The following is a 24324-nucleotide window of genomic DNA, read 5'->3' on the forward strand; positions in this document are numbered from 1 at the left end:
GCTGTTAGCACTAGGTAAAGCCTTGGCTTACTCGGAACCACAGCTTCTGTGTACTTACTCTGAGGAAACACTGCCGAGAATATTGTACCTCACTGGTGTTGGTCTCTTTTTAGCCTCAGCATTATCTTCTAGATTCCCACAGCAGTTCATAAGCTCTGAACACTCAATGGCTTTTCTCACCCAGAATTACAGTCTTCCCCAAAACATGGTCAGGTCTTGTCACAGAACTGTTCCATGAATCTGGTACCTTTTTTTTTTAAGTTAGGGTTTCTTTTGCTGTAATAAAACATGACTAAAAGTAACTTGAATAGAAAAGGATTTATTTCACCTTACAATTTATAAGTCCATCACTGAGAAAGCCCAGGCAGGAACTCAGGGCAGGAACCTGGAGGCAGGAACTGGAACAAAAGCTGTGGAGGAGTGCTGTTTACACTTGCTGTTTGACTTGCTCCTCTTAGCTTTCTTAGAGCACCCAGGACCACCTGTCCAAGGGTGGCACCACCTGCAATGAGCTAGGCCCTCACATCAATCAAGAAAACGCCTCATAGCCCAGGTGGTGGCTGCAGTGCATGCCTGTAATCCCAGCACTTGGGAGGCAGAGGCAGGCAGGTCTCAGTGAGTTAGTTTGAAGCCAGCCTCAATTACAAAGCAAATTCCAGGATAGCCAGCACGGTTACACAGAGAAACTCAACCCTCCCCCCCCCCACCACCACCACCAAAATAGGTTTGCCCACAAGCAATCTGGTGGAGATATTTTTTCAATTGAGAGTTCCCCTTCTTCATAAATGATTCTAGCTTGTGTCAAGTTGACATAAAACTAACCAGCACAGTTTACTTGCCCTCTTTTTTTTTTGGGGGGGGGGTCTGTTTGTTTTGTTTTAAGATGGTGTCTTGTATAGCTCAGGTTAGTGTGGAACCCTGTTTAGTTCAGCCTCACCTCATGCTCTTCAGTCTCTTTCCTCAGTCTTCCAAGTGATGTGATTATAGGTGTGCAGCATTATGCTGTCTCCATCCGTCCATCCGTTTGTCTGTCTGTCTGTCTGTCTTTCTTTCTTTCTTTCTTTCTTTCTTTCTTTCTTTCTTTCTTTCTTTCTTTCTTTCTTTCTTCATTTCTCTCTCTCTCTATTTTCTGAAAATGTTTCTGGTAACTGCTGAATTAAAAGTTCAAATATTTCAAGATTAATTCCTTGATAGGCATAATTGTTAAATAGTATTGATGCTTTTTTGGAGGACACAAATACATAATCACTAAAAATATTTTTTCCTACAAACATGAATAGGGAGGCATAATTATGTAATTTTTTAAAAATCACATAGCACTTGTATTAAAGGTGCTGATTTGAACATTCTTTTTTCACACTGGCACTAATACTCTGTTTTAAGTACTGAACACTAAACTGACATTGTTACATATGTGGATCTATTTATTTATTTAGGCCTTTCAGAACAGGGTATCTTTGGAAACTGTTCTGTGTAGCTTTGGAAACTGTTCTTGAACTCACAGCCATCTGTCTGCCTCTGCTTCCCAAGTGCTAGCATTAAAGTCATGCACCATCACTGCCCAGCTATGTGAAAATATTTTAAATCATAGCAATAGTTTTGTTTTGTTCATATAGTGTAATAAAACTGGCTGTATGATATTATATGCCTTGTGGTCATGGCCTTGGGTGGTAGAAGTGGGGTGATCATGCTAAATTTTATATCCGGTTTAAGACCACAATGGCCTAATTGAGATCCTGTCACAAAAGAACAAAAGCCAGGATAATAATCACCAAAACCATAGGCTGAAATTCTAGATCATTTAACAAAATATGATTTCAACATATAATGGATTTTCTTACCAGTGATATGGTGCTACCGTATGATGGTTAATAGCATAATTACAATTTGCTTGATTTAACCAGTTTATAAATTAAATTTGCATTTAAAGTAAGAATTAATTTCTTAGTATCACAAATTTGCAAAATCTGACTGTCATAAAACATGATCACAGTATACCTTGTTTCAGTTAGAGATTGAGTTTGGTTGTTTTTAACAAAAATCCAGTTAATGCTTTGAATATGATAGTGATTTGGGACTGGAGAGATGGCTCAGTTAGAGCAGAGCTAGCTTCTCTCCTAGAGGATCTGGGTTCAATTTCCAGCACCTATATGGATCTTCATAGTGGTCTGTAACTCCAGTTCCAGAGGATCTGACACCTTTATTTTATTTTGTTTATTATTTTAAATTCTGTGTATATGCGTGTTCAAATGTGGATTTGTGCATATGAATGCAGGTACCCTCTGAGGCTAGCGGAGGGCAGTAGATTCCTTGGAACTGAAGTTATAGGTGGTTGTAAACTACCTGATGTGTAGGTGCTGAGAATCACACTGAGGTTCTCCGCAAAGAGTGCTAGGATTAAAGGCTTTCATCTCCATGCCTGGCAGATGTAACCTCTTAATAAAAACTAGCAAGGAATTCCTTTACTGATAGACATACTGGCAAAAATACTTAATAAAACACTTTAATGATACAAAAAGTGACTTTCAGTGTTTTAAAGTTTTTAATTTTTTTATTGTTGTTTGGGTGTGTGCATGATATGGGGCAGGCATGTGATGTGACACACGTGGAGGTCCGAGAACAACCTTGTGGATTCTGTTCTCTCCTTTCTTTTTTATGTAGGATCTAGGGATTGAATTTAAGTTGCCAGGCCTAAAATGGCAAGCATGTCTATCTGCTAACAACCACAGCCTGCGTCCAGTGTTTATTGATACCTTGTTTATGTAAGAGTGAAAGATAATCAAAACCACATCAATGATTTCACTTCAAAATCAATAACAGAAGGAAGCAGTAGCTATGCTACATAAAGATAAAAATATCAAAGAAACATTTTTAAGATTTGAAGGTTTGTTTTGTTTCTTTAATAGTTTGAGATTTATGGGGCTATTGTCAGTAATTATAAAGACACTAATAATAGGGTGTGGGGACTGGCTAGTTGTCTCAGGAGATAAAGGTGCCTGCTGACAAGCCGGGTAACCTAATGGCTCTAGGATCTTCTAATAAAGGTGAGAACTTCTTTCTGCAAGTTGTCCTCTGACCACCACACACTCGCCTTGGCATTCTTGTGCACACACGTGCACACATGTACACAAAGTAAGTGATAATGAAATAAGATATCATTAGGTTTGAGACTCTGTCTTTTTTATTACTAGGAATTTCTCTTGTGTTTACTACTCTCATTCTTCTGTTAATTATATTGAAATTATGTTTCTTTTTGTAAAAATTTTGTACCAGGACATGGTTATTCAAGCTCTTCAGAAAACTAATAACAGAAGCATAGAAGCAGCTGTTGAATTTATTAGCAAAATGAGTTACCAAGATCCTCGTCGAGAGCAGATGGCTGCAGCGGCTGCCAGACCTGTTAATGCCAGTATGAAACCAGGTGATTCATCGTATCAGTTCTTTGTTTTTGTTTTTTTTTTTTCTTATTTCTTCTTTTACCATATATTTAAAACACCTGAATATGTCAGGTCTTAGAAATTGCTGATATTACCAGGCATGGTGGCAGATTTCTGGTAATACTAACACATGGGAGATGGAGGAGTAATTCAAGGCCAGCAATAGCTACAAAGTGAGTTCAAAGTCAGCTTGAACTACAGGAGGTCCTGTCTCAAACAAACGAACAAACAGGAAGAAAGAAAGAATGGGGGTAGATGGAGAGACAGACTGACAAACACTGTATAATCAAGGTTCTCTAGATGAACAGAATTTATAGGAATGAAAGGGAATTTATTTAAATTTTATTTGTATTTTATGTGTGTGTGTACTATGATTTCTGTATGTATGTGTATCACATGCTTTCTTGGTGCCCATTTGAGGTCTACACTCTGAAGCAGTTGTAAACCACCATATGGGGTACTGGGAACTGAACCCCAACAGAGCAACAAGTTCTCTCTCTCTCTCTCTCTCTCTCTCTCTCTCTCTCTCTCTCTCTCTCTCTCTCTCTCTCTCTCTCTCTCTCCCTTCACCCCCTTCTCTCCCCCCCTTCTCTCCCCTCTCTCTGCCTGCCCTGGCTGACCTCAAACTCACTTTGTAGATCAGGCTGGCCTCGAACTCACTGAGATCTGCCTGCCTCTGCCTCCCAAGTGCTGGGATTAAAGGCATGTGCCACCACCACCTGGCTGGTACTCTTTTTAACTTTAGAGCCATCTTTCTAGTCCCCCTACAAGGGTTATTTATTAGTTAGAGTGGCTTACAGGATGTGGTCTGGTTAGTCCAACAATGACTGTCTCTTTTGATCAGAAGGCCAACAATCCAGTAGTTGTTTGGTCCATGTCTCTTTTAGAATCCTAAAGGTTGTTTCCTAATTTTCTGAGAAATCGCCACACTGACATCCAAAGGGGTTGTACCAGCTTGCATTCCCACCAGCAATGCAGAAGTGTTCCCTTTTTCCCACAACCTCTCCAACATAAGTTGTCATCAGTGTTTTTGATCTTGGCCATTCTTACAGGTGTAAGATGGAATCTCAGAGTTGTTTTGATTTGCATTTCTCTGATGACTAAGGATGTTGAACATTTCCTTAAGTGTCTTCCAGCCATTTTAGATCCCTCTGTTGAGAGTTCTCTGTTTAGGTCTGTACTCCATTTTTTTTTATTGGATTATGTGATTTTTTTGGTGTCCAGTTTCTTGAGTTCTTTGTATATTTGGGGGATCAGACCTCTGTCTGATGTGGGGCTAGTGAAGATCTTTTCCCATTTTGTAGGCTGTTGTTTTGTCTTGTTGACCAGGTCCTTTGCTTTACAGAAGCTTTTCAGTTTTAGGAGGTCCCATTTATTAATTGTTTCTCTCAGTGTTTGTGCTGCTGGGGTTTTATTTAGGAAGTGGTTCCCTGTGCCAATGCGTTCAAGTGTACTTCCCACTTTCTCTTCTATAAGGTTCAGTGTGGCTGGCTTTATGTTGAGGTCTTTGATCCATTTGGATTTGAGTTTTGTGCATGGTGATAGATATGGGTCTATTTTCATTTTTCTACATGCTGATATCCAGTTATGCCACCACCACTTGTTAAATTTGCTTTCTTTTTTCCATTTGATATTTTTTGCTTCTTTATCAAAGATCAGGTGTTTGAAGATGTATGGATTGATATCCAGGTCTTCTCTTCGGTTCCATTGGTCCTCCTGTCTGTTCTTATGCCAATACCAGGATGTTTTCAGTACTGTAGCTCTGTAGTAGAGTTTGAAGTCAGGGATTGTGATGCCTCCAGAAGTTCTTTCATTGTATAGGATTGTTTTGGCTATCCTGAGTTTTTTGCTTTTCCAAATGAAGTTGAGTACTGTAATTGCTATTTTGAATCAGAGCAAGAAGTGTCAGTGAAGGAGACCTAGGTGCTATTGATCTTTTGAAGGATTATGATATAACAAGGCCCAACTCCTGAAGTACCACCTAATTATCATAAATCTTCAGAGAACTTGTATCTAAAAGGCCCAACACCTGCAATTCTGCTCTTTGGAAGTTCCTCCTGTGATCTCTCCACAAGGACATTCTGTCTGGCCAGTTTGCCCTGTCAGTCAGGCTGTAGATTGAGAACCGGCTTCAAAGTTTGTCATCGTAAAGTGGGACTGGATTATGAGAGCTTGTTTTATATGCCAGAAAATACAGCGTAGGAAGAAGTCATCCTACTAACAGAACATGGGAAGATTGTGCCCACCTGACATGTGAGGAATACACTGCTAAGGGTTTGCAGTTAGAGACAGCCAGCTGATCAAAAGGCAGCATGTTTCACAGACTATGCCTATGTAATTTAACCTCCATCAGATGTGTAAATCTTTAGTGGGTTGCCTTCCAAACATTAGTTGTCATACTGCGCATCTTTGTGGACTCCATCAACAGGTGTGCTCAGCTTGCTTGCATTTTAGTTGATTACAGATGTAGTCAAGTTGACAACCAAGATTAGTCATTACAGTGTACAATAAAGGAAGTTTCAAATCTCATATTAAGGTAATAGTATATGGGAATTCCAGACTAGCCAGGGTTACATAGTTAGAACCTGTGTCAAGGTAAATAAATAAATATCTTTTAAAATACCATATCACTATTAATAGCCACAATATTTTCTTTCCATGGAAACATGAATGGGTCTATGTGTATATATGTTGATTATTTAGGAAATAAGTTTTTAAAGGAAAAAGGAAAGGAGAAAAAAAAACATCATTCTTACTGAATCCTACTTGTTCATTTACTCTACCATGCATAACTTTCTTTCTTACTAAATATTTTCGAGAACTTGGCAGGTCTTAAAAATACAGACATTCTCACTGTAAAATGACAGAATACCATCCTTTTCTGGACAGCAATATCGATGAAGAACTTCAAAAACTTGCCAGGTTCTTTGAAATTTACTAGTAGGAAGTAATACACAGGTTAAAAAAAAAGATGGGGTACTTGAACATATAGCACAGTGACCAATCATTTGCCTTGCTTGCCGAAAGACCCAGGGTTCAGTCCCTACCACTGGGCAGGAAGAAAATGAAACAAGGCAATACCCTGTCTTACAAATGCAAAACAAAAAATGTGAGTCCCTGGGTTCAGGCCCTGGTATTTGGGAGGAGAAATACTGAAAGGGGAGAAGAAGGGACTCACCAGGTAAGAAAGTCTAAATATGTCCCCTAGGTAGGAAGCGCTGGAGAAGAGCTAGCTTTCTAAAAGGAATTGAAAGCAAAATCAGAACCCCAATTTGGGGCCCAGGTTTTTGTTTTATTTTGAAAAAATAGCAATAAAACTTAATTTCTCCCTTAAAATGTTGTTGTTTTGAGACAAGGTCTCCAGGCTGGAGAGATGGCTCAGTGGTTAAGAATATATACTGTGAGGTGGAGGGAAAAGAAATTAGCATGTCAAGTGCCTAGGTTTATTGCTAGAAAGGACTCACTGTGACCATGGCAACACTTATAAAGGAAAACATTTAATTTAATTGGGCTGGTTTACAGGTTCAGAGGTTTAGTTCATTATTATCATGATTGTCATGGTGGGAAACGTGGCAGCAAACAGGCAGACATGGTGCTGAAAAAGGAACTGAGAGTTCTACATCTGAATCATCTACAGGCAGAAGGAAAAGAGAGCCACTGGGCCTGGCTTGAGCTTCCTCCAATAAAGGTACACCTACTCCAACAAGGCCACAAGTCCTAATCCTTTCAAATAATGCCACTCTTTATGAGCCTATGGGGACCATTTTCATTCAAACTACCATATCCAGATTTTTTTTATTTATTTTTTTTATTTTTATTTTATAAAGGACTTTGGGGCTAGAGATATGGCTCAGAGGTTAAGAGCACTGGCTGCTCTTCCGGAGGTCCTGAGTTCAATTCCCAGCAACCACATGGTGGCTCACAATCATCTATAATGAGATCCGGTGCCCTCTTCTGGCCTGCAGAGATGAAAACTGCTACATAATAAATTGTACTGCTTGCCGAGGACCCAAGTTGATTCCCAGCACCTGTATCAGGTGGCTCACAGCTCCAGCTCCAGGACATTTGATGCCTCTGACCTGCAAGGGCATCTCCATTCAAGCACATCAGCACATACATATAATTTAAAATATTAAAAATAGGACCTTGGGAGATGACTAAGCAGTTAAGAGCACTGGCTACCCTTCTAGAAGATCCAGGTTCAATTCCAAGCCCTATATGACAGCTCACAATGATCTATAACTCCAGTTCTAGGGGATCTGACACCCTCACACAGACATACATGCAGGCAAAAACATCAGTGCACATGAAATAAAAATGAAAAGAGTATTAAAAATAGCCAGGAGGTGGTAATGCACACCTTTAATCCCAGCACTTTAATCCCAGGAGACAAAGGTAGGCAGATGTCTGAGTTAGAGGGCACTTTGGTCTACATGAGTTTCAGGCATAGAAACTCTGTCTCAAAAAATTTAAAAAAAAATTAAAGTTAATATTTTTTTAATTTTTGTCCTTGATTTTTTTTTAAGTTTTTATTTTTTTAATATGTATACAACATTCTGCCTCCATATATGGCCACACGCCAGAAGAGGGCAACAGATCTCATTTCAGATGGTTGTGAGCCACCATGTGGTTGCTGGGAATTGAACTCAGGACCTCTGGAAGAGCAACCAGAGGTCTTAACCACTGAGCCATCTCTCTAGCTCTAAAGGTAATATTAATAATAAAAATGAAATTAAAAAATAAAAAAAAGAGACAAGGTCTCAATATCTTTGGTTAGCCTCAAACTTGGTATGTATATTATAAGTTTACTTCAGCCTGGATGTCTCAAAAACATTCCTCCCATCAAGCCTGAGGGACTGAGTTTGATCCCTGTGACCTACATAATGGAAGGAAAGAATTAGCTCCCACAAGTTGTTTTCTGACCTACATATGCATGCTGTGGACTTGTGTATCCACATATATACACAAAATTAATGAAATGTAATAACCATGTCTTTAAGTAAAATCATGTGCTGAAACTTTATTTCCTAATCTTTGGTGGTGGGGGCTAAATCAAGGTAACTAACATCAACTATCTAGCTTATCTCTCTTATTGGGGGAGGGGTTGATGGGAATACTTAAAATGTACTCTTGGATCTGGGCAGGGTTGGTATACCCTTATTTTCTCAGCACATGGAAGTCTAGAACAGGAAGACCAAGAATTTGAGGCCAGCCTAGCCTAAAGGACAATTAAGATCCTTGAAATAATTAGTTAATTATTTTGTGCAGTTCTCGAGAATACATCGGGTTTTTGTTAGGTTATGGCTGTTTTACTTGCATGTGTATAAGTGAACCCATGTATCTAATGCCTGTGAAGTTCAAAAGAGGGTGTTGGATACCCTGGAGCTAGAGTTACCATTGTGAGCTGCCTTGTGGGTGGTGGGAACTGAACATAGATCTTCTCTAAGAGCCATCACTTTTAATTACTGAGCCATTTCTTCAGCCCCAAAAGTGCATTGTTATTACCTATAGTCAACAGTTATAACACAGTGATAACAACCCAGAGACATATATTGAGGTTCAATCTGAGGACAGAAAAGCAAAGCAACCAGCCACTGGCTCTTATCTCTATCTCAAACCGAAATGGTGATCCTGTCTCCACAAATCCTCAGAATGAGACTAAGCATGAGATCTGTCTCCTCCTGTCTTATAGCATTAAAGGTGTGCACCACCACTGCCCAGCCTCTATGACTAACTGGTATAGCTGCTGGGATTAAAGATGTGTGAAACCGCAGCCTGGCCTGTATGGCTAACTAGTGTGGCTACTTTGCACTGACATTCAGGCAAGCTCTATTTATTAAAACATAAATAACAAAGAGGTAAGAGCCAGTGACTGGCTGTTTTGCTTTTCTGATCTTCACTTTGAACCCCAGTATCTGTCTCTGGTTTTTATTACTCATGTTACATTGTAAAATTGATCTCTTGACTTATTCCTATTTTACAATTCTTAAACTTAAGTATCATTTAGTAGTATCAGAATTCTGAGATAAATTATTTTAAAATGAGAGGTTAAAAAACATGACTGTTCTCTCTTTTATAATCATAGGAAATGTGCAACAATCAATTAACCGAAAACAAAGCTGGAAAGGTTCTAAAGAGTCTTTAGTTCCTCAGAGACATGGCCCACCTCTAGGAGAAAATGTGGTCTATCGTTCTGAAAGCCCCAACCCACAGGCAGATGTAGGAAGACCCCTATCTGGATCTGGTATTGCAGCATTTGCTCAAGCTCACCCAAGCAGTGGACAGAGAGTGAATCCCCCACCACCACCTCAAGTTAGGAGTGTTACTCCTCCACCACCTCCAAGAGGCCAGACTCCCCCTCCACGAGGCACAACTCCACCTCCCTCTTCGTGGGAACCAAACTCTCAGACAAAGCGCTATTCTGGAAGCATGGAATACGTAATCTCCCGAATCTCTCCTGTTCCACCTGGGGCATGGCAGGAGAGCTACCCTCCACCACCTCTTAACCCTTCTCCCATGAGTCCTCCTAACCAGGGACAGAGAGGCATTAATTCTGTTCCAGTTGGCAGACAACCAATCATCATGCAAAGTACTAACAAATTTAACTTTCCACCAGGGAGACCTGGAGTTCAGAACGGCAGTGGTCAGACTGATTTTATCATGCACCAAAATGTCCCTGCTGGTGCTGTGAATCGGCAGCCACCACCTCCATATCCTCTGGCCCCAACTAATGGACAAAGCCCTTCTACTTTACAAACAGGGGGATCTGCTGCTCCTCCATCATACGCAAATGGAAATATTCCTCAATCGATGATGGTGCCAAACAGGAACAGTCATAATATGGAGCTTTATAATATTAACATACCTGGACTGCAGACAACTTGGCCCCAGTCATCCTCTGCTCCTGTCCAATCATCTCCAAACAGTGGGCATGAAATTCCTACATGGCAACCTAACATACCAGTGAGGTCAAATTCTTTTAATAACCCGTTAGGAAGTAGACCAAGTCACTCTGCTAATTCTCAGCCTTCAGCCACTACAGTCACTGCGATCACACCAGCTCCTATTCAACAGCCTGTGAAAAGCATGCGTGTCTTAAAACCAGAGCTGCAGACTGCTTTAGCCCCTACCCATCCTTCTTGGATGCCACAACCAATTCAGACTGTTCAGCCTACCCCTTTTCCTGAGAGTACAGCTCCAAATGTGCCTGTCATTCCACCTGTTGCTGAAGCTCCAAGTTATCAAGGTCCACCACCACCTTACCCAAAACATCTGCTACACCAAAACCCATCTGTTCCTCCATATGAATCAATAAATAAACCGTGCAAAGACGATCAGTCTAGCTCACCCAAGGAAGAAGATAGTGAGAAAAGTTTGGAAAATGTTGATAGTGGGGATAAAGAAAAGAAACAGATTACAACTTCACCTATCACTGTTAGGAAAAACAAGAAAGATGAAGAACGAAGAGAATCTCGTATTCAGAGCTACTCACCTCAGGCCTTCAAATTTTTTATGGAGCAGCATGTAGAAAATGTCTTGAAGTCTCATCAGCAACGTCTGCATCGGAAAAAACAGTTAGAAAATGAAATGATGCGGGTAAAACTCTTAAAAATGTTTTCACGCTTGATCATCTATTTCCTTGGCATTTTAAAGTACTGTGCTCTGGTATTCTTACAGCGAAATATAATGTGTTGCCAATAATTTAAGTAAACTTGGGGAGAATTTTTGTTTATAGCATATTAGTGATTTATTCAGCATTTCCTATAATAACGTTCTGATGTAAATTTGCAATTCATTATAGTATATGGGATATGGAAATTAAAACAAAGGTTAATTTCTAGGTTTTATACATTATTTTATAACACGTAGAAATATCTGAGTTATCTTTCAATACACATTAAAAATCATTGCTTTTTAGTTGAGAATTTGGTGTTTTTTCTCAATATACACATTATTAGAAAATGTCAAAGTCACTAGGCATAGTGGCACACAACTTTAATTCCAGCACTCAGGAGGCAGAGGCCTGTGTTGCTAGTTCCAAGGCAGCCAAGACTGCCTTGTTCCAGTAACAAGACTGTCACACAGACACACACACACACACACACACCAGAAAGAAAAAAATTAAGGAAGTGCCAAAGTCATCTCTTTGCAGTTACTTTCCTCTTCTAATTATGTTTGAGGAAGAGTATGTTGAAATTGTTGAATACATTGAGACCAGAGTACTGAGCATTCCCTTCAGATCCCAAGTAGATGCCTTTGGTAGGTAGTATGGTTGAGCCCTCACTATCATGGTTGTATCCTGTGCTCAGAATGCAAAACTTTGAATTTTCCCTCTTTTTGCATCTGCCACTCAAAGTATAAGACGATTATGCTTCTTTTCATCCTGAGAGAGCTATAAAATGATTATTTCAAGTCTCACTTGAGTTCAGTACGGTATTTTCTTTTTTTGGTACGGAGGGCTCTAGACAGAGTTTCTCTGTGCCCTGGCTGTCCTGGAACTCACTCTGTAGACCAGACTGGCCTCGAACTCACAGAGATCTGCTTGTCTCTGCCTCCTGAGTGCTTGGATTAAAGGCATGTGCCACCACTGCCCAACCAATATTTTGTTACTATAAATAATTATGTTAAATGAGAAATACTACAAATTCTTTTATTCACATTGTTCTTAGATTTCTTACTAAAGTCTATGTATTTTCTTAGTTTATTTTTCCTTTTTCCTCTTCACTTTCACTAATAGCTGACTTAAACTTTCATGGTGTTGGAAGCTTTGCTGACTTCTGTAGCCTCCATTACTGTGTAGGCAAGTAAGATTTTAAGAGAAAGAGTTCTGTACTAAGTCTGGCATGCTACCACTCTGAAAAGACTTTGCATGCAAATGCACATCCTAACAGAAGCATGAAGTTGCTGTATTGAGATTAGTCTTGCATTTCTAAAATTAGCCTTTACTTTTCCAAGCGTGGTCCTTTTATTTTTGGACAGGGTTTCTCTGTGTAGCCTTGGAGCCTGTCCTGGAACCCACTCTGTAGACCAGACTCCAGACTGGCCTCAAACTCGCAGAGATCTGCCTGCCTCTGCTCCTGAGTGCTGGGATTAGAGGCGTGCGCCACCACTGCCCAGCTAAGTCTTGTCCTTTTAAACTTTAATAAATTCTTTATTAGCCAGAGAAACTCCTTGTCTTCTAAGTCCAGGTATTCCGTCATTGCTTAGAAGCTGAGCTTTGCATTTATCTGTTTTTTTTTTTATAATGCCTTTAATCATCATAATTTTAAAAATTATTTCAGAATATTTAAAAGATACCAAGCAGGTTGCACTTTGTTAGAGATGGACTAGGAGTCTCATCCTTACACTGACGTTCTCAGAAAGAAAAAGAAAGATTACCATGACTTTTATTTCTTTAAAAAGTTTTTAGTTACATTTTGATTTATATGTATCTCTCTGTATGTATATGTGTGTATGTGTTCATGCACATGTGCACACAGCCTCTGAGAACATGTAGAGGTCAGAGGACAACATGAGGGAGTTGGTTCTGTCTACCATGTGGGTCCTAGGGATCAAACTGGGAGAGTCAGACGTGGCCACAGGGGCCTTTGCCTGCTGAGCCATTTGTTGTTTCTTTCTTTTTGTTTATAAGAATGATTGAACGTGGAGTGAAAAAGTTTTTCTCTGTGAAATATAAAATCATGGGGAAAATATTTGAGGCCTAGACATCTAGAAAAACGATTTAGTGAAGGCAGTCTAGCCCTATAATGTGGGAATATGCACGGAGAGAGTTGAGAATGCATGCTAACGGACTTGTTTTGTTGTCTTTTGGAAAACTACTCTGTGAGTGCTTCAGAGAGGACTAGAAGCCTGCTGATGGCCTCTTTACTTGCTCTCCACAGCTGAATTTGCATATAGACTCACTTTGTGTATTGCTTACTAGCTTTCAAGCTTGACTCTGATCATTAATTTTGCTCTGAAATACATTCTAGAATTCTAACATGCTTTATTAAAAATCATTATGCATTTAACTTTCAAAAGTATGCCTGAATTTTTTTAAGCTTTTTCCTTGCTATCCAATACAATTCCTTATTTAACCTCTAGTTTATTTACCTAGGTTGGATTATCTCAAGATGCCCAGGATCAAATGAGAAAGATGCTTTGCCAGAAAGAGTCTAACTATATTCGTCTTAAAAGGGCTAAAATGGACAAGTCTATGTTTGTGAAGATAAAGACACTAGGAATAGGAGCCTTTGGTGAAGTCTGTCTAGCAAGGAAAGTTGACACAAAGGCTCTGTATGCCACAAAAACGCTGCGAAAGAAAGATGTTCTGCTCCGAAACCAAGTTGCTCATGTTAAAGCCGAGAGGGATATTCTAGCTGAAGCCGACAATGAATGGGTAGTTCGCTTGTATTACTCATTCCAGGATAAGGACAACTTGTACTTTGTGATGGACTACATTCCTGGGGGTGATATGATGAGCCTATTAATTAGAATGGGCATCTTTCCAGAAAATCTGGCACGATTCTACATAGCAGAACTTACCTGTGCAGTTGAAAGCGTTCATAAAATGGGTTTTATTCATAGAGATATTAAACCTGATAACATTTTGATTGACCGAGATGGCCATATTAAATTGACTGACTTTGGTCTGTGCACTGGCTTCAGATGGACTCATGATTCCAAATACTACCAGAGTGGTAAGTGAGCTTGTAAATTCCATTTTAACTCACCATAATTTACTTATGTAGTACAACTTAGGATGACTTCAACAATGGGTGAGAATGGTAGGCTTAAGTTTCTAACTCTCTTATAAAATTTAGGCGAATCCCTTACACATAGATCTATAAAGTTTAAGAGTGTATAAAGTTTATTGAAATATTATTAAAGTGTAGGTAACTACTACAAAATTTTGTTACTTTTGAAATGTGTCAGTTTTTAAAATAATTTTTAATAAAGCCTCTGTGTCCACCAAGATAACCAGTAGTTGTTAGATACCCTTAATTGTTATTTTCCCTTCTTTCCTTCAGAGACATCCATTATTTAGAACTTTGTAGTCCGTTCTTCACTTTTTTCGGTTTTGCTGCTGCTGTTGTTTCTCAGGTCCCCGCCTGCTAGGCAGGTAGTCTGTCACTGAGCTATAGTCTCTCCACTTTGTATTTTTTATTCTGAAACAAGCTCTCTCACTAGGTTGCCCAGACTTCAGGTGAACTTACACTCGGTAGTTCAGGAAAGCCTTCCTTCACCTTGGGATCCTCTAACCTCAGCTTCTTATTTAACTAGGATTACAGGCCTGTGCTACTAGACCTGGACACCATACTTTATAGCATTATGTATTATATTTGTCAACAGTGTATTACTTCATTTTTCCTTCTCTTGAAACTATTTAAATATAATCATTCTATATGTATTTTTGTGTTTCTTTTTCTTTTGTTAACATCTTTTGTTTTTGAGATTTCTCCATGTTACTGCATATATTTGTTTTCACTGCTATTTATGTGTATGACTGTCATACAACTTACTTGACCCTAAATACATGCACATGATTCTGTTTAATTATGACACTGTGAGGCAGAATGAAGACGTGAGACTTAGGTCAAGTAACTCGTCCAAGGTTAGACAGAAATTAAGTGTAAGGGCTAGGCTTTGAACCCAGGTTTGTCTGATTACAGGGCCCATGTTATTTCTACCACACTGCTTCACCAAGAACCCTCCAAGCGCTAATGGAAGTGTAAGTTGATCTAATGTTTGTTGAATAATTACTATATCCTAGGTGCCTTACTTATATTCTAATTTAGTGCTTATAGCATTTCTAAGGTAAGTGTTAGCCTTCTGGGCATCTGTGAACACAGCAGATGGATTTCTTTCTTTTTTATTTAATTTTGAGGCAGAGCTTCACTATGTAGCACAGGCCAGTCTCTTTTGGTTTTTCGAGACAGGGTTTCTCTGTGTAATTGCTCTGGCTGGAACTTGCTTTGTAGACCAGGCTGGGCTCCATAGAGATCTACCTGAGACACAGGCCAGTCTTAAACTCACTGTTTAGCCTAGGATGAATCCAAACTCACAGTCCTGCCTCAGCTTCCCAAGATCAGGGATTCTAGGCATGTTCTCCCTTATCCAGCTCACTGAGTGGCTAGAATTAAGTATCTCCCACACTTCACTTTATTACCTCTGATTCTCCTGAAAAGTATAATTCCTAGGCTCTGTTTCAGACTCTTGATTGAAAAATGTTCTCTGGAAAAGGGAAACTATATTTTCATGAAATTTCCCAGGTGATTATTACAATTAAGTTAATTTTAGTACTGTAAGTAGTTTTAGATATCCTATATATGTTAATGATTTCGTGTCTCTCTAGAAACGATCTCTCCCTGTTTCCACATGGATTTCAAATAGCTGTTGAAACTTAACAAAGAGATGCCACAGCTGTCTGCTCAATTCCATCCTTCTCTGTTCTAGAACACTAGCGCTGGCACCGGCCCAGGAGGCTGAGTCCCTCTGTTGCTCTATTCTACCATCCTCAGCCAAACTTCCTATCGTTCTCTAGCTCACCTGTCTTTTCCTGTTCTCCCGCAGTCTGCCCTCCATAGCGCAGCAGCAGTGTTCTGCCGCTGCAGCCCCCATGCTGTGCTGAAGGATCTGCTTTCTTTAATCATATATCAGCTCTTTTTGCTCTCTTGCTTCAGACTTTCCCATATCTTCTCACTGTAAATCTGTGTGTTGCCCTTGCATGTCTCCCTTATTTTTTTAAACTTTTTTAAATATATATTTTAATTTATTATGTATACAATATTCTCTCTGCATGTATGCCTACAGGCCAGAAGAGGGCACCAGACCTCATTACAGATGGTTTTGAGCCACCATGTAGTTTCTGGGAATTGAACTCAGGATCTTTGGAAGAGCAGGCAATGCTTTTTACCTCTGAGCCATCTCTCCAGCCCACATGTCTCCCTTATTGACTGTTCTGGTCTACCTTCTATTGCTATTTCTTTATGAAAAGACTTGTTCTGAATTTTATGTGGTTGAGTTCTTGCCTTTTACATTTTAGCAAATGTTAGGTTCTCGTTTGGTCTTCTTTGCCATCCAATTTAATGTAATTGCCAGATCACATTTGTGTCATCTCCTGTATTGTCTTTATAGAATAGTCAGTGTGTCTTCTTTTCTGTGTTCTCTTGACTGGTCTGGAATACCTGGGCTCAATTAATCTTCCTGCCTCTGCCTTCTCTGAGGTTGGAATTGCAGACCCATGCCATACTTTTGTATGTGTGTACTGCTGGGGACCGGCACCCAAAGCCTCTTCCATTGCAAGCCACAAAGTACACCTTCAGTGCCGTCATCATCGTTTTCTTTCATGTGTTTGTGGACAAATGTGTGTACAGTTCGTGTGGTTACATGTAAGGGCAGGGGTCACTATCAGGTATCTTCCTTGATTATTATCTTTTTATTTTGATATTTATATTTGTGTTATGTGTCTATGGGCACAGTGTGTACATGCCATGATGTTTAATGATCAGAGGACAACTGAGTTGGTTCTGTCCTTTTACAATGTGGGTTCCAGTGATCCAGTTCGGGTTATCAGGCTTTGTGGCAAGCTCCTTTACCCGTTGAAACATCTCAACGGCCACTTTTTTTTTTTCTTACCCTATTTTTGAGACAAGGTTTCTTACTGTATATGAAGCTCCTGGATTTGGATAGGCTGACTGGTTAATAATGCCAAGGACCCACCTGTCTCTACCTTCCCAGGAGTGGGGTCACAACACCTATTTTTTACAGGGGTGTTAGGGATCCAAAGTCAGGTCTTTAAGCTTGTTCAGCTGTCACTTTACCAGCTGAGTCCCCTGACTCTAATTTTTTTTAGTTATTGGTTTAAAAAAAAACATAACAACAAAACCCAAAAGTAGCCCTTTATTTTGTGTATGTGCAAGTGGAAGTCGGAGGTCTGCTGGAGTTGCTTCTCTCCTTCACATAGTTCTGGGGATTAAACTCAGGTCATGAGGACTGGCTGTCCTGCTGGGTCCTCTTCTGGTTCTGAGACAAGTTCTCTCTACAGAGCTCTGTTTTCCTGGAACTCGCTATGTTGATCAGGCTGGTCTTAAACTCACAGAGGCCTCCCAAGTGCTGGGATTAAAGTCATGCAACATAGCAAGTTTGAGGCAAGTCTGGGTTACAATGATACACTGTCTCAAAAAAATAAGAAAATGAGAAAAAAGAAGAAGAAGAAGAAATAGGACCAGGGACAAGAGTGCCTACTATTCTTCCAGAAGACCTGAGTTCAGTTTCCAGAACCCATATGGGCAAGTTAGATTACAGCTGCCCATATCTTCAGCTCCAAGCAGACCTGACACTGCTGGCTTCTAAGGGCACTGTACTCAATCATGTGCACATGCCCACATGTATACACATAATTTAAAAAGCCTTAAAAAATAATTAAAAGGGGCCAGAAAAGTTATGGTGGGATTACAGGTATGTTCCAACAAGCCAAATCATTGCAGTTCTGTCCATGGAGCCCAGGGCTAGGCAAGCACCCTAACAGCTGAGATCACCCTCAGCCCTGTCACCACTATGTATGTTTGTAGTGCTTCTGCCCTGCCAGAGTATGACCTGTCTGCGTGAAGAATCGTTCTTATTGTCTTTTGTTGAATGAATTGAATGAGTGAAATTGATCAGATGAAAATACCCTCAGAAAAATAACAGAATAGTTTGAATGAGATAACTTTATTCTACCTACTCATGACTTACATTGCTGTCACTTAACATTGAGTAAAGTATTGAGTCTTCCATTTTTCTTAGTTCAAGTCTTTTCCTGTTTATATCCTGCAAACAGGCCCTCATCGGCAATAGTATTGCTGCCAGTGACTTGGCATCTTTTGTGCATTAATTCATCACAGGAAAGTATTATTAGCTCTTAATCATGATATCAGGTTAAACAGACTTGAGGTTGACTTTTGTCCTTGTTGCTTTCATTTAATGTTTTCTTTTTATTTTATAGGGGATCATCCACGGCAAGATAGCATGGATTTCAGTAATGAATGGGGAGATCCTTCCAACTGTCGGTGTGGAGACAGACTGAAGCCACTAGAACGGAGAGCTGCACGCCAACACCAGCGATGTCTAGCACATTCTTTGGTTGGGACTCCCAATTATATTGCACCTGAAGTACTACTACGAACAGGCAAAGCATTTATTTGTCTCATAAATAATTTCAGTAGTCTTTGAGAGCAGCCAAATTTATGCTAGAATATACCTTATTTCTTTTCAGGTTTAAGATAGAAGTGTTGATTTTACAGTATAAATTGTTGACTTAATGCTAATGTTGTTTGTATTCTGAGCACTTTTAAAAGTGTTCTTGTGGCCGGGCGGTGGTGGCGCACGCCTTTAATCCCAGCACTCGGGAGGCAGAGGCAGGCGGATCTCTGTGAGTTCGAGACCAGCCTGGTCTACAAGAGCTAGTTCCAGGACAGGCTCCAAAGCTACAGAGAAACCCTGTCTCGAAAAACAAAAAAAAAAAAAAAAAAAAAAGTGTTCTTGTGAATAACTATGTAATTTTGGTACTTTTAGGATATACACAGTTATGTGATTGGTGGAGTGTTGGTGTTATTCTTTTTGAAATGTTGGTGGGACAACCTCCTTTCTTGGCACAAACACCATTAGAAACACAAATGAAGGTAAGCTATAGGACCTACACAAAAAATTATTAGCCTTTATAGATCTTTATATATGTTGTAGTACTTAAAAGAGTACCTTTATATGTCTTGTCCAAACGACTTGAGGCAGAAATATTTCACATTCTTTCAGATTTTCTTTTGAGACAGGGTCTCAGTATGTCGCTCTAAGCTGGCTTAGAATTCACCATGTAGGTAGACCAGCTGGCCTCAGAGATCTGCCTCTGCCTCCAGATTTTTAAATGTTTGCATATACACACTGAGATTTCATAGGAATAGATCGCAGGTTTAAGCATGAAATTCATTTTTGTATCAAACAGCCTGTAGGTAATTTTATGTAATAGTTTAGTGTATCTTTATTTCTTTATGGTTCTATTTCATTTTTGGAGTGGTAGGATCCAAGCCTAGGCCCTCTGATATGCTAGACTAGTGCTCTACCTTGGGCTGTGTCCCCAGTTCCTTGTGAATTCCTTTTGAGTGCAGTTAACACAGATCAGGTGGAGAGGAGCAGAGAGTTCTATATCTTGGTCAGAAAGCAGCAGGAAGAGACTGAGACACAGTGAGCCTGGCTGTAGCTTTTGAGATTTCAGAGGCTGCCCCCAATGACACACTTCCTTCAGCAGTGCCACACCTACTCCATTAAGACCACGCCTCCCAATAATGCCAGTCCCTATGAGTCTATGGGGCTATTTTCACTCAAAGTACCACACATAGCAAATTCCAGAACAGCCAAGGCTACTTAGAGAGACCTTTTCTCAAAAATAAAACAGCTAGATGGTGGCATACTTCTGTAATCCCAGTAATCAGGAGGTAGAATCAGGCATCTGAGTTCTAGTCCAGCCTGGCCTACAGAGTGAGTTCCAGGGCTACACACTAAAACTCTGCCTTGAAAAACCAAAATAACAAAAATCAAACAAAACAAAAAAAAAAAAAAAAAAAAGAAAAGAAAATATATTGTCTAGCAGTGATTTATTATTAAAGGTAAAATACTGTGCAAATTACTTAGAAAAACAAGAAGTCTAGTAAGACATTTGATATAAAACTTGAGGCAATTGTTGATTTTCATCTCTTTACTTTTTATAAACCCTCTCTTAAAGGTTATCAACTGGCAAACTTCTCTTCACATTCCCCCTCAAGCTAAGCTGAGTCCTGAAGCCTCTGACCTCATCATCAAACTCTGCCGAGGCCCAGAAGATCGCCTAGGCAAAAATGGTGCTGATGAAATAAAGGCTCATCCATTTTTTAAAACCATTGATTTCTCTAGTGATCTGAGACAGCAGTCTGCTTCATACATCCCCAAAATCACGCACCCAACAGATACGTCCAATTTTGACCCTGTTGATCCTGACAAGTTGTGGAGTGATGATAATGAGGAAGAAAATATCAACGACACTCTGAATGGCTGGTATAAAAACGGGAAGCACCCTGAACATGCTTTCTATGAGTTTACCTTTCGGAGGTTTTTTGATGACAATGGCTACCCATATAATTATCCAAAGCCTATTGAGTATGAATACATTAATTCACAAGGCTCAGAGCAACAGTCTGATGATGATGACCAGGACATAGGCTCTGATGTAAAAAACCGTGATCTAGTGTACGTTTAATAGACTAGGAGATACTTGTAAGAGTGCAGAAAGACCTGAAATGCAGGGTTTCTAGGTTTTGAGGAGATTATGCAAATATGACAGAGTTTGTGTGCTCTGTGTACAATATTTTATTTTCCTAAATTATGGGAAATTGTTTTAAAATGTTAATTTATTCCACCCTTTAATCCAGTAATTTAGAATAAATTGTTATAAGGAAAGTAAATTATGAACTGAGTATTATAGTCAGTTCTTGGTACTTAAAGTACTTAAAATATAGTGCTCTGTCTAAAAAGAGAAGCCTGGTATCTATTTGTATATATGCTAAATAATTTTAAAATTCAAGGGTTTTTGAAAGACAGTTTTATCTTGCTTTAACCAAATATGAAACATACCCATATTTCCCCTGCTGACTGTGGTTTTAGTTCACAATAAGCTAAAGAAATTAAGGCATCATTTTAGAAGGTGTACCTAGGCTAATGCTAATCTGGAAGTCATATCCTGGGATCACAAATAGAGCAGAAAAAAAGTGAGTTCACTAGAAATAATGCAGTTTACCGCTTCCCTCCACGGAAGTCTTAACCTAGCCTCTCAATTACTGGCTTTAAAAAAAAGAAGTCAGAGCACTACTAATTTTGTTTCCATATTGATATTAATGCTGCTTCCAGTTTTAAAAGGGAACAAAGTTGCCATAAATCAAATTTTCAAATACTGAAAACTAAGGTCTGTAATATTTTTATCTTAAGATTAGAGGAAAAATTTCCATCTCCTAAACAGAAATTATTTACAGTTTGTAAAACTTTGATTAGAATTTATTTGTATGTACTCACTAAGAAAGTACTTTTCCAGGAGCTGGGGCTGTAACTTAGTGGTAGAGCACTTGCCTAACATATACAAAGCCCTGGGTTCAGTCCCCAGCACCGCTGTCCCTGAAAGGTACCTTTGCAGAACAGTGATCAATCTTGATTGTGTTGTCATTGCTGTAGATTTCCTTTCAGAACAGTGCTACAATACAAATCACTGGCACAGGAAAATGGTTCTGTTTGGCACTATTATACCTAAGAGTAGATTAATTGGTTAAAAATAATTATTAATCAACTCCTAATTGGGATGACCATTCCTAATTAGAAAATACATAGTGGTTTAAAAATTGAAGACCGCCTAACTTATTTAAGATTAATGTGCCTATTTATATAATGTTTAGGTTCTAAGGAAGAATTGTGGCTTTATAACAAAACGCATAGTAACATCTTTTAGGAAGAAGAATCAGGCTGCATTCTGACCTTAGTAAAGTTTGTATATTATTTTCTTTTCCTAGGGTTTACTGACATGGATTACTTTATCAGATTTAATGTTTGCAGATAGGAAAGATATTTACCTATCTAGCTTTCATATAAAAGATAATTTGTTTGAAACCATATGTATAAAAAATTAAAGGCAAAGGTATTTGGTTGAATTGGAGAAAGAGAAAAATTAATAGCTTATTAGCTTACTCATGTTCAGTTTAGAACTTGTTGCAGTATAAGAATGGGTCTTTGGGGTCACTGGTTCTTTTGAGATGAAGCCTGTGTTAACTCTGGCCCTAGTGAAAAAAAGTGCATATCAGCACATACACAGAAAGCGTTGCATGCATGTCCAGGAATCCCTAAATATAGAAACTTCACCGACAGGTTAGAGACCCACATCCTGTAAGTAACTGAAAACTCTTAATTTATTGCACAGTTCTGAGATGAGCACATTCTGTAAAAATGATGATGATCTGTCATTGGAAAGGTTTCTAGAGTACGATGTGATGATCCTGTGAATGCTGGCATGACACTGACATGTTTTAAACACTATTTTGAGGGCACTGAAATGTCAGGTGTTTCTGAAGGATTGCTAAGGAGAACTGTAAGAGAATGTGCTATCAAGAAACAGTCTTTAAATCATGGGGCGTTTGAATAGACTGTACAGTCCTATGCAAAACATACTAATTCAAGAGTTTTTTGACTTGGTTCCCACATTTATAAGACAGCCCTCTTGTTCTTTGGGCTTTCTCACTCAGATTTACATTTTCATTTAGTGGTTTTACTCCTGGATTATGGTGCAATACAGTAGAAAACCGACTTTGTCATATTTACACTGCAGAAAAACAAAGGTGCTGTCTCCCCTCCCTCAACCACGTTTCCTCTGAACGTAAACACTAAATTCTGTGTCCTTCTAAACTTCCCTGATGGTCTAGTGTTTGTCAGAGACAGTATAGAAGCATTGGTATCTGTGATTTTAGTATTTTATTTACAATTTTAATATTTTGGATACTTATATTGGATTACTCCCTGACTACATCCAGTTCTTCCAGCATAGAAGCTGGTGCTTTCTGAGCAAATAGAGGACAACAGAAAACCTGGACACCCTCAACTGAAGCAGGGTGAAGACGCTGTTCTCCATGCTGTCCCTTAAAGCTGGCTGTCTTGTGTACTTGCCCCTTTAATACGTTATCAATAGTATTTATAAAATGCGTTCTATAATTGTGTAATTGTACATACTGTTGTGTATTGTTCAGTGACGTCCTGAGGCAGGCCCTGTTGCTGTTTCTGTCCTACCTTCCTATTTGTAATAGAAACTATAGAATGTATGACTAAGAAGTCACTTTGAGATTGACTTTTTTAAAAAGTTATTTCCTTCTGCTGTTGAGAAGTGCAAAGCTGTGAGTGGAAATGTTTTATTCTGATTTAATATGTTAGAACTTAGAAACCCAGTGGGAGGGGTTCTTAGATGTGCTGCTGCTGTTACCCAGGGGACTTTACAACTTTTCTTTAATAAACAAAGATCCCTTTGATATTTAAAGTCAAACAGTTTGTGTTTTTTAATCTAAAATAAAACGTAATTTGGGTCAACATATTGGTATATTTGTAAAGTCCCTTAGTATATTCCTTTGTGGAGGGCACTTCCCAGTTTACTTTTATATTGTATTATGTATATAAGTATTTTGTATTAAAATGGAATCAATGGCAACACTACCATTTTATAAAATAATGCTTTGCTAGAAAAAGAATTACAGCTTTGCAATATAACAACTGTTTTGCATATTTCTGAATGTAATAGAACAAATAATCAGTCAGTTTTAATGGATCTATTTGTATTTTCCCAATCATTTCCTCTAGTGTAACATTTGCTGGGATAATAAAAAAAAACAACAAAATTCAGATCTTTCAATTATGTGCGAAAAACTAAATTATGTAACTTTTTATATGTTGTATTGTATGTGGGGGCGTGCATGCCCACAGGAGGGCAGAGGACAGGTTCCAGGAGCCACTTCTCCCCTTGACCATGTGGTTGCTGGGGGAAAATCTGGATCTTCAGACTTGGTGGCAAGAGCCTTAACCACTGAGCGATCATGCCAGCCCTATCTTCTTTCTTCCGTTTTTAGCATTTGTGTATGTGTGTGTGTGTGTGTGTGTGTGTGCGCGCGCACATGCCACAGCACTCATGGCAATCGGGACTCAGTGGATTCAGTTCCCTCCTTCAGCCGTGTGGTTCCTGAGGATTGAATTGGTTGTCAGGCTTGGAGGCAAGCACCTCCACCTGCTGAGCCATTTCACCATCTCAATTTCTAATTTTCCAAGATTTCTTTACTTTTATATAATTTTAAATAGTTTGAACTGGAAACATATCATTTCCCCC

At 39.1% G+C, this 24324-nt stretch overlaps 1 protein-coding gene across 1 annotated transcript in view; it reads left to right on the forward strand.

Moving 5' to 3' along the window:
• Window positions 1-23856, forward strand: part of Lats1 (large tumor suppressor kinase 1) — a 35756-nt gene extending 11900 nt beyond the window's left edge. Inside the window, exons 3-8 of the mRNA XM_038338575.1 lie at window positions 3274-3421; window positions 9523-11033; window positions 13534-14116; window positions 18403-18585; window positions 18972-19078; window positions 20173-23856. Of these exons, the coding sequence (XP_038194503.1) occupies window positions 3274-3421; window positions 9523-11033; window positions 13534-14116; window positions 18403-18585; window positions 18972-19078; window positions 20173-20682 (3042 nt within the window). The 3' untranslated portion in view covers window positions 20683-23856. The remainder of the gene's footprint in view (window positions 1-3273; window positions 3422-9522; window positions 11034-13533; window positions 14117-18402; window positions 18586-18971; window positions 19079-20172) is intronic.
• The last annotated feature ends 468 nt before the right edge of the window (window positions 23857-24324 follow it).

Source organism: Arvicola amphibius, chromosome 8, assembly GCF_903992535.2.
Source record: "Arvicola amphibius chromosome 8, mArvAmp1.2, whole genome shotgun sequence".
In the NCBI taxonomy this organism is placed as follows: Eukaryota; Metazoa; Chordata; class Mammalia; order Rodentia; family Cricetidae; genus Arvicola; species Arvicola amphibius.